General features: G+C 34.4%; 2 protein-coding genes and 1 long non-coding RNA gene across 5 annotated transcripts in view; 1 reads left to right on the forward strand and 2 right to left on the reverse strand.

Moving 5' to 3' along the window:
• LOC107614695 (F-box protein SKP2A-like) lies at positions 2,580-4,773 on the reverse strand. 2 transcript variants are annotated; one of them, XM_021112109.1, is made up of 2 exons: positions 3,944-4,773; positions 2,580-2,864 (listed from the first exon to the last, which is right to left on the reverse strand). In XM_021112109.1, exon 1 carries the CDS (start codon positions 4,674-4,676, stop codon positions 3,957-3,959), a length of 720 nt encoding a protein of 239 aa, XP_020967768.1. In that variant the 5' UTR covers positions 4,677-4,773; the 3' UTR covers positions 2,580-2,864; positions 3,944-3,956. The 2 variants fall into 2 exon arrangements, with proteins under 2 accessions (XP_020967768.1, XP_016172323.1); XM_016316837.2 differs by having other exon boundaries at positions 2,580-2,867.
• Positions 6,365-14,724, forward strand: part of LOC107618042 — a 16,515-nt gene continuing 8,155 nt past the window's right edge. Inside the window, exon 1 of the long non-coding RNA XR_001615126.2 lies at positions 6,365-6,375. This is a non-coding gene — a long non-coding RNA (uncharacterized LOC107618042). The remainder of the gene's footprint in view (positions 6,376-14,724) is intronic.
• Positions 12,544-14,632, reverse strand: LOC107618040 (F-box/LRR-repeat protein 15-like). Of its 2 annotated transcripts, none has more exons than XM_021110852.1 (2): positions 13,966-14,632; positions 12,544-13,865 (listed from the first exon to the last, which is right to left on the reverse strand). In XM_021110852.1, the coding sequence occupies exon 2, from the start codon at positions 13,379-13,381 to the stop codon at positions 12,713-12,715; it is 669 nt and encodes a 222-aa protein (XP_020966511.1). In that variant the 5' UTR covers positions 13,382-13,865; positions 13,966-14,632; the 3' UTR covers positions 12,544-12,712. The 2 variants fall into 2 exon arrangements, with proteins under 2 accessions (XP_020966511.1, XP_016175453.1); XM_016319967.2 differs by having other exon boundaries at positions 13,966-14,625.

Genomic DNA, 14,724 nt, shown 5'->3' on the forward strand with positions numbered 1-14,724 from the left:
TTGAGGTGATTTATATTGGAATTAGATTTTTTTAATGGTTTAGACATTTAGCTAATATTATTTTATTCGATACTAAATAGGAATGAAATCAACTCTAGTCAATTAATTAAAAAATAAATTCGTTATTAAAAAAATTACTTTCCTAATTTTTCGAATTTCAAAATCTAAAATTAAAAAGGAGTTAATTTAGTTAGTTTATATTATAATTAGTCTCTAGATTTTTTCTTAATTTAAATATAAAAAAAGTGTTAGCTATATGTTATGGTTATTAATAAAAAAAGGGAGATGCATGAAGGGAGCGTCACAAATTGCAATACTGGGTTAATTACAAATACGGGACACTAAACCTTTTATTCTTCTATTCTTTTCATTGCTACTTCTTTTGTAATTGTTAAATCTCTTCCTCCTTTTCCAGGTCTCTTGATGGATACTCCCTGTAGTTGAGATGCAGCCGAATTTTTATTTCTTAATTCTTTTATGACTTCATTTGTTATTATCACATCATTTAGTACTTTCTGAAATTACTGTCCATTGAAATTGACGTTACCTCTCCATACATAATTGAATAAATATTGGGTAAAGTATATTTTTTGTCCCTGAAGTTTAGCAAAAATTTCAAAAATACCCTTAAGTTTTATTTTGTTTCAATTTTGTCCTAGAAGTTTTCGATTTGCATCAAATATACCCTTAACGGCTAAATTTTCAAAAAAATTAAGACCAATCTAACAATAATGCATGAAAACTATGCTTGATTTACTTGTGTTGAGGGTTGTTCTTATGAAATCGTTGTTGAATTGGTCTTAAATTTTTTGAAAAATTAGCCGTTCGGGGTATATTTGATGCAAATAGAAAACTTTTAGGACAAAATTGAAACAAAATAAAACTTAGGGATATTTTTGAAACTTTTGTCAAACTTCAAGAACAAAAAATATACTTTACCCATAAATATTTTTTGTTAGTGAAATTTTTTACTGCAACACCCTTTCATTGGTGTTTTCACTGATCATGTCTGTCAGGGACAACACGAGAATGAAAGGTATGGAGGCAGAGATTAAGAAAACTTTACCAAATGATTGAATCGGCGGCGGAGGAACATAGAGCTGAGAGGGCCAGAGCCTCTAAATCTCAAATTTGACACGCTTCAGTCCTCTATTACGCAACTGCTCCATAATCTGCACCGCTCCAACTCTCCTTCTCGTCATATGGTGTGAACTCAACTAGGGACCCGCCATTTCGCGCGGGATTACAACCTCGAAGGTGAACGTCGATCTGCCGAAATTTGATGGGAGTGATGCCTTGGGTTGGATTTTCTCCATGGATCAATATTTCGATTTCTTGCGGGTTCCCGATGAAGGACAGGTGGGTTTAGCAGCGGTTCAAATGTCGGGAGCGGCCATTCCATGGTATCAATTATCACAGCGAGTGACACAGTTTCGTTCCTGGACTCAACTCAAGAGGGAGATTGAGCTCGACTTTGGACCTTCATTGTTCGAGTCTCCCAAGAAATTGCTCTTCAAGCTTCAACAACATAAAACAGTGAGTGAGTATTATTTTGAATTTGTTGCTTTAGCTAATTGTACTCAGATTAAACCGCCTAATACCCTTAGGGATTATTTTATAAGCGGATTAAGATAGGCTATTCGAAGGGAAGTGAAAGTTCAGTGTCTCCCGAGTTTGATGCGTGCTGTGACTTTGGCAAGATTGTATGAGGATAAATTTACTCTCGAATCCCGTCACGCTACAGGGTCGGCTGCCCATCGCCCCCAGTTTGCTAACCAAGCTGTTGTTGCTACTCCGCGACCTAATGCACACCAATTCCTTCCTCCACTTTTTCCTACACCACCACAACAGTCTCTACCAAACACTACCAGAAATTCCACTCGAAAACTTACTCTGGATGAAGTCCAAAGTAAAAAGAAAAAAGGGTTATGTTATTGGTGTGATGAGAAGTTCTCAGCGAGCCATCATTGTACCAATAGACACTTTATGTCATTACAACTTGAGTTGAGGGATGAGATGGTGCCAGAGGAGCCAACAGTTGTGTCTATGGATGAGACCGCAAACTTGCAGGGGTTGAATCAATATATCATTGAGCATCATTTATCCTATAATGTGATGCATGGTACTGAAGGCCCTTAATTCTGTACCATTTTTTTATTTTTTAATTAAAAGTATTAATAAAAAAAATTTTGTGTTTTGAAAAGTGAACAAATTATTTCTCAATAAATTAAGGTTAAATTATGACAAAATTTATGAATGTATTTGTAGATTTTTCAATAAATCAAATTTGTTATATGATAAATGATATTGATAAAGTGTTGCATATTATGGTGTAATTGATTAAAAAAAATCAATTTGACTTAAGATTATATTTTTCAAAAACTAATTTAAAGTACATACCTAATTTTTAAGGAGCATTTTACTATTAACCCAAAAATATCATTGCGTTTTTCTGCTCAAGTAGATAATAATCCATTTGGTTAATGAAGAACAAGAAAGTAATTTCAGTTTAGTAGTAACTTACCTTTTAAATTAAGTGATTAAGTGAGATAACTAACCCTCGATTTTAAAGTTTATTTGCTTAGCTTGTTAATATAACAGATTTGCTTTTGATTACATAGTACTAGATATGTGAAAAGAGTTTGAGATTCAATCTCCATTAAACATACCAATTAAGCAAGGCAAGAAACTTTGACTAAATGAAAAATTAATTAATCCTAAAACAAATCAACCAAAAGTGTATAATTTCGGTGAAGTGCTTCCATAATCTTTAGAAGGAGGTCAGATTCTTCTCTATGCATGGAGGTATTCTCTTGCTGAACAAGAAAGCTTCTAGGCTATCAGTCTCGCAAATGATTTCACGCCTGCTACTCTCCGAAGCCATAAATAGAAAAGAGAAAAAAAGATATCTTCTTTAGCTTATAAATAGAAAAGAGAAACAAAACAAAGAACAAGACTAATAAAGTAATAAATGAAGGGAATTAATATTCTAAGTTTTCTTTTTAAACAAGTGTTCTTGGAGGATTGGTAATATTACTACCACTACTAAAAATGATCAAATTTCTTTTAATAAATACATTATAAATATACTAAAAGATTTTAACTATATAATTTTTTTATTATTTATCAAATCCTTTAAAATACTTGTTGGCAAGACTCAAACTCTTAAATAGTGAAAAACCAAAGGTAACGGCCCAAAACTCTTTATCCTTAAGAAAGTGTAGAGCTTCTTCCTTAGTAACATACAAGTAAGCAAGTGTTCAAGTAAGCAAGTGTTGGAAGATTCGAATCCCGCCTTATGAATGCAGTGACAAATTTTTAAATAGAATTTAAATCTGCAATAAATTAATATATGTTTGGATTACCGTTTACAAATGACGGTTTGTATAAAATTGATTTTGTAAAAGTGATTTTGATCAAATGTGAGTTAGTATTAACGTGAATTATGTTTGGTAATTTTTATTCAAAATGGATTAGAGTAAACTAAATATCGTTTAGATTACATTATTCAAAATCACTTTTAGATAGAAAATTATAGAAAAGGACATGAATTTAAATAATTATTTTATGTTATCTTATAATTTTATTTTAAATATTTAAATAAATTTTAATATTTTTTTTAGTATTCTCAATATTCTTTAGTACTCTAATAGGATTAATAGAATTATAATACAAAGTTAAAAAATAATTAGAAAAAAGAAAACAATAAATATATAAATAATAAAGAACATAATTAGTACATAGAAGTTAAATCCAACGTGAAAAGCTGAACGAAAAAGCTAGAATTTTTAGCTTTTGGTAAATGTGAGTTGAAGACAAAAATCACTTCTATGATTTATAGAATAAAAATATTGCCATTTATAGAATAAAAATATTGCCAAACATAAAGATGAAGCGAAGTTCAAACAAACTTCTCTCTTCTCCATAGCAAATCCAAACACACCTTAGTTATTGACCTATCGGATTAGGAGAGAATCAGTTACGTTAGTAATCCCACGGAATCCCAACCAACGACCGCTTAGTCCCAACCAACCACCGCTTAGATCCCAGCCAACAACGCATCCATGACGTAGAGAGAGATCCCTCCGGCCCGTGTCACTAGCAAATGTTATTTTTCTCAACGATGACCTTGCCAATAACATCCAAGCAATGACATCAGTAGATATGTTTTTACAAGAATACAAACTTATCATTCTTAGTTGCTTGCAATCTTTTACCACCTGCTTTACCCCACTCGCCGTGATTTTGCTACAATATTCCAATTTAAGTTCTTTTAAGTTGTAACAATTCTTTGAAATAAGAGAGGGTTCTTCATTGCCAATTATCGACCATGACAAATTCAACACGAACAATGTAGGAACTTCAAAGTTAACCTTAAACGGAAACTCCTTGTATCCTAAATGAGCAAAGTCCAAGCGAAGAATCTTACAACACCTCGATAAAACTTCAATAGCACCCTTTGAATGGGTCCCGCAATCGCTCAAATCCATTATCTCCAAGTTTGGGCATACGGAAGCAAGTATAGTGAGACTTCTATCACCAAGCCATAAATTATTAGCCAAATAGAGAAACTTCACATGAGAATAATTCACAACCAAAAAATTCTCCTCCACCTTCTTCTTCCCAAGACAGGTACTTTCCATCCTGATCTCAGTTATCAAAGGGCAGTTACGCATTATGGCGAACAAACTCAAATCAGTAAGCTCTCTATTCCTATTAAGTTTCACAAAGTTTAAGTTACCAAGAAGCAAAGACAACTCACCCACCCGCTGATCATTCCTAATTTTTCGAATTTCAAAATCTAAAAATAAAAAAGAGTTAATTTAGTTAGTTTATATTATAATTAGTCTCTAGATTTTTTCTTAATTTAAATATAAAAAAAGTGTTAGCTATATGTTATGGTAATTAATGAAAAAAAGAAGATACATGAAGTGAGTGCCACAAATTACAATATTGGCTTAGTTACAAATACGGGATACACAATAATCGATCAGGATGAGCGGGACCAAGGCGTAGTGCTAGAGAGAAGGTTATTAACAGGAGGTTGCAATGATATGCCCTTGAGGCGTGTGTGGTAAATCTTTTATTCTTCTATTCTTTTCATTGCTACTTCTTTCTTAATTGTTAAACCTCTTCCTCCTCTTTCAAGTCTCTTAATGAATGTTTCTCTATGGCTGAGATGCAGCTGAATTTTTATTCCTTAATTTTTTTATGACTTCATTTATTGTTATCACATCATTTAGTATTTCCTGAAATTACTGTCCATTGAAATTGACATTACCTCTTCATACATAATTGAATCAATATTTCTTATTAGTGAAAATTTCTACTGCAACACCTTTTTATTGGTATTTGTTAGTTTAGAGACTGGTACTAAAATTTTTGTCTCTATCTTTAAAATTTCAGTATTTCAATACCTCCAAAAAGTAGGGACACAGGAGACTAAAATTTTTAGAGATAGAGACTGAAATTTTAATAATATTTTATACTTAAAATACTTTTATTTCAATTATTTAATTCCAATTTTACCCTTTGCGCAAATTAAATTAGAGTTTCATTCTTATTTCAATTCCTGTCTCTCATTTTGCACCAAACAGAATACTGAGATTTATTTCAATCTCTGTCTCTTAGTCTCTGTCTCTCAGTCTCAGTCTCAGTCTTTCCGTCTCTGTCTCTCCACCAAACGCTACCAGAATGAAGGGTATGGAGACAGAGATTAAGAAACTTTACCAGATGATTAAATCGGCGGCGGAGGAACATAGAGCTGAGAGGGCCAGAACCTCTGAGGCTATGAATCTCAAATTTGACACGCTTCAGTCCTCTATTACGCAACTGTTTCATAATCCGCACCGCTTCAACTCTCCTTCTCGTGAGTTCTCATATCGTGCGAGCTCAACTGGGGATCCGCCATTTCGCGCGGGATTGCAACTCCAAAGGGTGAACGTCAATCTGTTGAAATTTGATGGGAGTGATGCCTTGGGTTGGATTTTCTCCATGGATCAATATTTCGATTTCTTCCGGGCTCCCGATGAAGAACAGGTGGGTTTAGCAGCGGTTCAAATGTCGGGAGCGGCCATTCCATGGTATCAATTATCACAGCGAGCGACACAGTTTCGTTCCTGAACTCAACTCAAGAGGACGATTGAGCTCGAGTTTGGACCTTCATTGTTCGAGTCTCCCAAGGAATTGCTCTTCAAGCTTCAACAACATGTAACAGTGAGTGAGTATTATTCTGAATTTGTTGCTTTAGCTAATTGTACTCCGTGATCTAATGCCGCCAATTCCTTCCTCCACTTCTTTCTACACCACCACAACAGCCCCTACCAAACACTACCAGAAATTCCACTCAAAAACTTACTCCGGATGAAGTCCAAAGTAAAAAGAAAAAAGAGTTATGCTATTGGTGTGATGAGAAGTTCTCAGCGAGCCATCGTTGTACCAATAGGCACTTCATGTCATTACAACTTGAATTAGGGGATAAGATGGTGCCAGGGGAGCCAACGGTTATGTCTATGGATGAGACCACAAACTTGCGAAAATGGATCCTCTCAATTTTTTTTAACAATTAAGGGAGTAAAGCGTGATCTCACCATTAATTGTTATAAGTGGGACCACGAGAAAACATGAGAAAATGTATTGAAGGGTTATAGATTACACTTTACTCTCTCAATTTTTTTTCAACAATTGAGAGGATCCATTCCCCAAACTTGCAAGGGTTGGATCAACATATCATTGAGCATCATTTATCCTATAACGTGATGCATGGTACTGAAGGCCCTTAGTTCTGTACCATTTTTTTTTATTTTTTAATTAAAAGTATTAATAAAAAAAATTGTCTTTTGGAAAGTGAACAAATTATTTCTCAGTAAATTAAGGTTAAATTATGACAAAATTTGTGAATGTATTTGTAGATTTTTCAGTAAATCAAATTTGTTATATGATAAATGATATTGATAAAGTGTCGCATATCATGGTCTAATTGATAAAAAAAATCAATTTGACTTAAGATTATATTTTTCAAAAACTAATTTAGAGTGCACACCTAATTTTTAAGGAGCATTTTACCATTAACCCAAAAATATCATTGCGTTTTTCTGCTGAAGTAGATAATAATCCATTTGGTTAATATTAAAAAAATTACTTTCCTAATTTTTCGAATTTCAAAATCTAAAAATAAAAAGGAGTTAATTTAGTTAGTTTATATTATAATTAGTCTCTAGATTTTTTCTTAATTTAAATATAAAAAAAGTGTTAGCTATATGTTATGGTAATTAATGAAAAAAAGAAGATACATGAAGTGAGTGCCACAAATTACAATATTGGCTTAGTTACAAATACGGGATACACAATAATCGATCAGGATGAGCGGGACCAAGGCGTAGTGCTAGAGAGAAGGTTATTAACAGGAGGTTGCAATGATATGCCCTTGAGGCGTGTGTGGTAAATCTTTTATTCTTCTATTCTTTTCATTGCTACTTCTTTCTTAATTGTTAAACCTCTTCCTCCTCTTTCAAGTCTCTTAATGAATGTTTCTCTATGGCTGAGATGCAGCTGAATTTTTATTCCTTAATTTTTTTATGACTTCATTTATTGTTATCACATCATTTAGTATTTCCTGAAATTACTGTCCATTGAAATTGACATTACCTCTTCATACATAATTGAATCAATATTTCTTATTAGTGAAAATTTCTACTGCAACACCTTTTTATTGGTATTTGTTAGTTTAGAGACTGGTACTAAAATTTTTGTCTCTATCTTTAAAATTTCAGTATTTCAATACCTCCAAAAAGTAGGGACACAGGAGACTAAAATTTTTAGAGATAGAGACTGAAATTTTAATAATATTTTATACTTAAAATACTTTTATTTCAATTATTTAATTCCAATTTTACCCTTTGCGCAAATTAAATTAGAGTTTCATTCTTATTTCAATTCCTGTCTCTCATTTTGCACCAAACAGAATACTGAGATTTATTTCAATCTCTGTCTCTTAGTCTCTGTCTCTCAGTCTCAGTCTCAGTCTTTCCGTCTCTGTCTCTCCACCAAACGCTACCAGAATGAAGGGTATGGAGACAGAGATTAAGAAACTTTACCAGATGATTAAATCGGCGGCGGAGGAACATAGAGCTGAGAGGGCCAGAACCTCTGAGGCTATGAATCTCAAATTTGACACGCTTCAGTCCTCTATTACGCAACTGTTTCATAATCCGCACCGCTTCAACTCTCCTTCTCGTGAGTTCTCATATCGTGCGAGCTCAACTGGGGATCCGCCATTTCGCGCGGGATTGCAACTCCAAAGGGTGAACGTCAATCTGTTGAAATTTGATGGGAGTGATGCCTTGGGTTGGATTTTCTCCATGGATCAATATTTCGATTTCTTGCGGGTTCCCGATGAAGAACAGGTGGGTTTAGCAGCGGTTCAAATGTCGGGAGCGGCCATTCCATGGTATCAATTATCACAGCGAGCGACACAGTTTCGTTCCTGAACTCAACTCAAGAGGACGATTGAGCTCGAGTTTGGACCTTCATTGTTCGAGTCTCCCAAGGAATTGCTCTTCAAGCTTCAACAACATGTAACAGTGAGTGAGTATTATTCTGAATTTGTTGCTTTAGCTAATTGTACTCCGTGATCTAATGCCGCCAATTCCTTCCTCCACTTCTTTCTACACCACCACAACAGCCCCTACCAAACACTACCAGAAATTCCACTCAAAAACTTACTCCGGATGAAGTCCAAAGTAAAAAGAAAAAAGAGTTATGCTATTGGTGTGATGAGAAGTTCTCAGCGAGCCATCGTTGTACCAATAGGCACTTCATGTCATTACAACTTGAATTAGGGGATAAGATGGTGCCAGGGGAGCCAACGGTTATGTCTATGGATGAGACCACAAACTTGCGAAAATGGATCCTCTCAATTTTTTTTAACAATTAAGGGAGTAAAGCGTGATCTCACCATTAATTGTTATAAGTGGGACCACGAGAAAACATGAGAAAATGTATTGAAGGGTTATAGATTACACTTTACTCTCTCAATTTTTTTTCAACAATTGAGAGGATCCATTCCCCAAACTTGCAAGGGTTGGATCAACATATCATTGAGCATCATTTATCCTATAACGTGATGCATGGTACTGAAGGCCCTTAGTTCTGTACCATTTTTTTAATTTTTTAATTAAAAGTATTAATAAAAAAAATTGTATTTTGGAAAGTGAACAAATTATTTCTCAGTAAATTAAGGTTAAATTATGACAAAATTTGTGAATGTATTTGTAGATTTTTCAGTAAATCAAATTTGTTATATGATAAATGATATTGATAAAGTGTCGCATATCATGGTCTAATTGATAAAAAAAATCAATTTGACTTAAGATTATATTTTTCAAAAACTAATTTAGAGTGCACACCTAATTTTTAAGGAGCATTTTACCATTAACCCAAAAATATCATTGCGTTTTTCTGCTGAAGTAGATAATAATCCATTTGGTTAATGAAGAACAAGAAAGTGATTTCAGTTTAGTAGTAACTTACCTTTTAAGTTAAGTGATTAAGTGAGATAACTGACCCTCGATTTTAAAGTTTATTTGCTTAGCTTGTTAACATAACAGATTTGCTTTTGATTACATAGTACTAGATATGTGAAAAGAGTTTGAGATTCAATCCCCATTAAACATACCAATTAAGCAAGGCAAGAAACTTTGACTAGATGAAAAAATAATTAATCCTAAAAACAAATCGACCAAAAGTGTATAATTTCGGTGAAGTGCTTCCATGGTCTTTAGAAGGAGGTCAGATTCTTCTCTATGCATGGAGGTATTCTCTTGCTGAACAAGAAAGCTTCTAGGTTGTCTTTGGAGAAGAATGGGAAGATTCAGATTCTTGGCTTGTTCCGGTTCATTGAATAATGCTTGGTGTATAACACTTCATTGTAGAGCAAGGTGAGTAAAAATTATGCAGATGTCTCATTAATAGTAACTGGTTTGAATTATGTTTATGAGTATAATTTAGCATTGTTTCATATATATGAGTATAATTTTGCAGAACACTTCATATATATGCATGCCAAATTAGTTATTTTATTCCGTTTTTGGAATTAGTAGCCACACTTGAAAATATTTATCACTGTAAATTTTTTGAGTGTATTTAAATATAATTTATGGTTAATACCTTGAATCTTTAAAATAATGCACTTTTTTTTTTTGACAGGTCAAAATAACATACTTTAGAACGAAAGAAGTGTAGTAATTTTATTAGGATAACATAGATGCTATTGATCTGAGTTATATTATGTTGTTTCACAATACTTGAATAGATAAGAATTTGTAGGTTCTTGTGTCATGAATTTTAGACATATAATTTTTGTATAAAAGAATTAACATCATTGGAAGAAAAATAGAAGAAGATAGAAGGAAAAAGATATCTTCCTTAGCTTATAAATAGAAAAGAGAAACAAAACAAAAGAACAAGACCAATAAATGAAGGGAACTAATGTTTTAAGGTTTTCTTTCTAAACAAGTGTTCTTGGAGAGTTTGGTAATATCGCTACTAATGAAAATGATTAGATTTCTTTTAATAAATACATTATAAATACACTAAAAGATTTTAACTATATAGTTTTTTATTATTTTATCTAATCCTTTAAAATACTTGTTGGCAAGGCTCAAACTCTTTATGCTGTGTTATTTGAGGCCCTAAAGCTAAATATTACAACTTACAATCTAATGTCTCAAAGGCTTTCTCAACAAGGAATGGTTATGAATGGCTCCTTGAAAGAAAGGTTGCATGGGATACAAATGAGAATTGGTTGTGTTTCTGGCGTTTGAGAATACCTAAAAAGATCAAGGGGGTGATGTGGCTCATCCTGCATGAGGCCATTTCCACTGCCAGCTTCCGTTACCATAGACGCTTAACAGCAACAGATCTTTGCCCCATAATGAAGCACCAGAGACAGAAACTGCAAAACACTGTCTTAGACTTTGTAATAAAGTGAAGCCGATTTGGGAGAGCTTGAAGGCAGAAACTGCAAAACACTGCCTTAGACTTTGTAATAAAGTGAAGCCGATTTGGGAGAGCTTGAAGGTGGGAATACAAACTTGGGATGTCTCCTTAGATTTTTAAAGCTGGCTTCGTATAAAACTTCGGACTAGTGAAGAAATTTTTGCAGCAGACTTTTGGTGGTTTTGGAGGGACAGAAACAATGATATTTTTAATCCAAATGACATTTGGAGTAAGGAGAAAGTTCTCAAACTTATTAGGCACTATTGCAGCTGAGTATGCTGCTATTGAGCGTTCTAATAAGGTGACATATCATCTCTCTTTGTGTGATTTTTGGTGTCCTCTTTCAATCAATGTTGTTAAATTAAACTGTGATGCTAGTCTTTTTGAACAGACCAACTTGTTGGTTTTGGGTCTGCTATACAAGACAGTACGGGTAAATAGTTAATTGGACTGTTCAGCAAACATTCCGATAGAAACTATTATTTGGTGTAACTATTCGCAATTTGGAGGGGTCTTTTTGTTTAGATGCTTATTTCTTGATTAAAAAATATTCATCCCTGATGCAGAGAGAAGACACAGACCTTTTGAAGATTTCTGAGGTGCTGCAACGTAATTGGGTGGTTTATGTTCAATTGATTCAACGAATAGCGAACTCCGGGGAGTGGATCCTCTCCAGTGGAAAAAAAACTGGATAGTATCCAGTGTTTGATCTCACTATTCATTGTTCTCTCTCTTATTAATTTCTAGTCCCATTTATAGAATTAAAGGTGAAAAAGATCACACTTTATTCTCTCCAGTAAAAAAAAATGGAGAAGATCCATTCCCCGAACTCAGATCATTTAGCTAAAACAGCGACTAGCCATTATTGTCCTTACTCTGAGTTTTTACTTCCTTGTAGTGTTGTTGATCATATCATTAGGAAGGAGATGATATCTCCAACTTAGTTGTTCTTTGTTCTTTCCTTTATTGGACACCAAAAAAAAGTTCTTGAATGATGAAAAACCAAAGGTAAGAGCCCAAAACTCTTCATCACCCCCTAAGAAAGTGCGGAGCTTCTTCCTCAATAACATACAAGATTAGCATTTTAGGAAACTATAATTAAGCTCCTCAATAACATGCAAGATTAGCATTTTAGGAAACTATAATTAATGCAAATTGTGATACATTCACTATCTTTCAAAGTTACTAAGAACAACTCCAACTAATTGAATTGATTTGAAATTAAAATTTATATTAAATATAATCGAAAATGTTTGGTAACCAAAGAAAATCAGTCAAAAACAGCCATAACTTGCCTTATTTAGCATTCATTAATTGTTGCGATAATTAATTAATGCTAAATAAGACAAGTTTTGACTGTTTTTTTTGTCTACCTAGCATTACCCAAATATAATCTTTAAAATGATATTCGTATCAGTAATACCATATCATTTTAAAGAAAAATCAATGCAATGCAACCATATAATCCATTAAACTCATTAAATAAACATTATAATTTGTTAATAAACTGAAATTAAACCAACTATTAAAATAACAAATTTCATATTGAGTATCAAATCAATTTTTATAATATATGATCCCATAAATACTTATGTGACATATTGTAAAATCCAAAATAAAATTAAACTAAAATCAAGCATCGGAGATCCTCTTAAAGGAAATGAAGATTCCTCCATGTTTCACATCCATATTTTACTTCCCGACCAAGATTCAGTTAAATTAACTTAGATCCCAGCCAATCCCAGTGAGCAAAGCATCCATGACTCAGTAAGAGATCTCTCTTGCCAACAACCGCACCACTAGCATATGTTATTTTTTTCAACGATGGCCTTGTCAATACCATCCAAGCAATGACATCAGAAGATACGTTTTCACAAGAATACAAACTTATCATTCTTAGTTGCTTGCAATATTTCACCACCAGCTTTACTCCACTGACAGTGATTTTGTCACAATATTCCAATTTGAGTTCTTTTAAGTTGTAACAACTTTTTGAAATAAGAGAGAGTTCTTCATTGCTAATTCTCGACGATGACAAATTCAACACAAACAATGTAGGAACTTCAAAGTTAACCTTAAACTGAAACTGACAGAGCCTATATCCTAGATAAGCTAAGTCCAAGTGCTGAATCTTACAACACCTCCACAAAACTTCCATAGCACCCTTTGAAACCATCCCGCAATAGCTCAAATCCATCTTCTCCAAGTTGGGGCATACGGAAGCAAGCATAGTGACACTTTTATCGTCCAACCAAGAATTCTGAGCCAAATAGAGAAACTTTACTTGAGAATTCACAATCAAACAATCCTCCTCCTCCAACTTCTGCTTCCCAACACCAGTTGTCTCCATCCTGATATCCGTTATCCGAGGGCAGTTTCGCATAATGGCTAACAAGCTCAAATCAGTAAGCTTTTTATTCCTATTAAGTTTCACAAAGTTCAAATTACCAAGAAGCAAAGACAACTCAATCACACACTGATCATTCAGAAACTCTGTGTTCTCAAGATCCAGATACTGTAAATTATTACACTTTCTTAGTAAACAAGAAATCCCATCGTATCCATATTCCTTACAAGAAGGCAGAGAGAGTTCCCTCAAGGGAAGGCCTTCTTCCGCAACAGCACACAAGACCTCATCAGATACACGGCAATAAGACAAATCAAGACAAGTCAAACCCTTCAAATTCACCAATGCATCAATAAACTCCGAAAACCTATGGTACAAACCGCTAAAAGCCAAAGATCTCAATTGGGGTCTCTGACGGATCGCATTGGCAATCTGAGGACGACCGCGGGTTTCAAGAACAATAAGCTCTTCTAGAAAATGACAATTCTGACACAAGGTGAAAATGGAAATTCACGGTTACCTGAAATATTCACCTTTCTAAGCTTCTTAAGCCCTGAAGCAAAAGCCTTTACATGGGAATAATCTGTTATCTCATCACAATTATACGGAGGGAAACTCACATCGATTTCTTCGAGGTTCGGGAAGCACTCGACAATTAAGCACAAATCCTGAGGCATGAAGGAACAGTTGAGTGATTTCAAAGTTGGAAACTTTTCGGAGAATTGTCGCAACCCATGTGAGGGGAAGGTGGGTTGGTGAGACAAGTCGAGGGAATGGAGTGAGGGTAGGTCGAGCGAAGCGATTTGGGAGAGGAGCGCGTTGATGTCACCCGTGAAGTAGCGCGTGATTTTGATGGTCGTCAGGTTGGGAAAACGGCGGAAGAGGGCGGGAAGGAGAGGGGGGACAGGGTCGAGAACGGAGAGGTCGGTGCGGAGGCGGTTGGTAAGGAAACGGAGCTGGCGTGAGACGAGGGAGAGTGATTCGTGATCTAGATGGTCGCTGATGTGTTTCAAAATTAATTCCCAACACTCATCTGGCAAATGTGTTTCTTGGTGTCTACAAGTTCTTTTTGATGATGATGGTGGTGGCGGCGGCAGCAGCGGTGGAGCCATTGTCTACAATTTGTGTGTGGAAGGGTTTTGGAGAAAGATGTTGGGAGTTTGGGGGTATATAAAGTATAAACAACCATGCTATCGTGACTAGGAGTGGCAAACTGAGTAGTTTGCTACTTCGCCTTTTGGGGGCTGGAGCCTTTCGTTATATTTAGTAAGATAATTTTAAAAGGATTTAGATTCTCTAAATTTTGAATTTTATTTTAGAGAATAAAAAATAATTTATTATTATTTATTTTATAGTTGGGATCAAAAGAAAATATTCAA

This window comes from Arachis ipaensis, chromosome B09 (genome assembly GCF_000816755.2).
Source record: "Arachis ipaensis cultivar K30076 chromosome B09, Araip1.1, whole genome shotgun sequence".
In the NCBI taxonomy this organism is placed as follows: domain Eukaryota; kingdom Viridiplantae; phylum Streptophyta; class Magnoliopsida; order Fabales; family Fabaceae; genus Arachis; species Arachis ipaensis.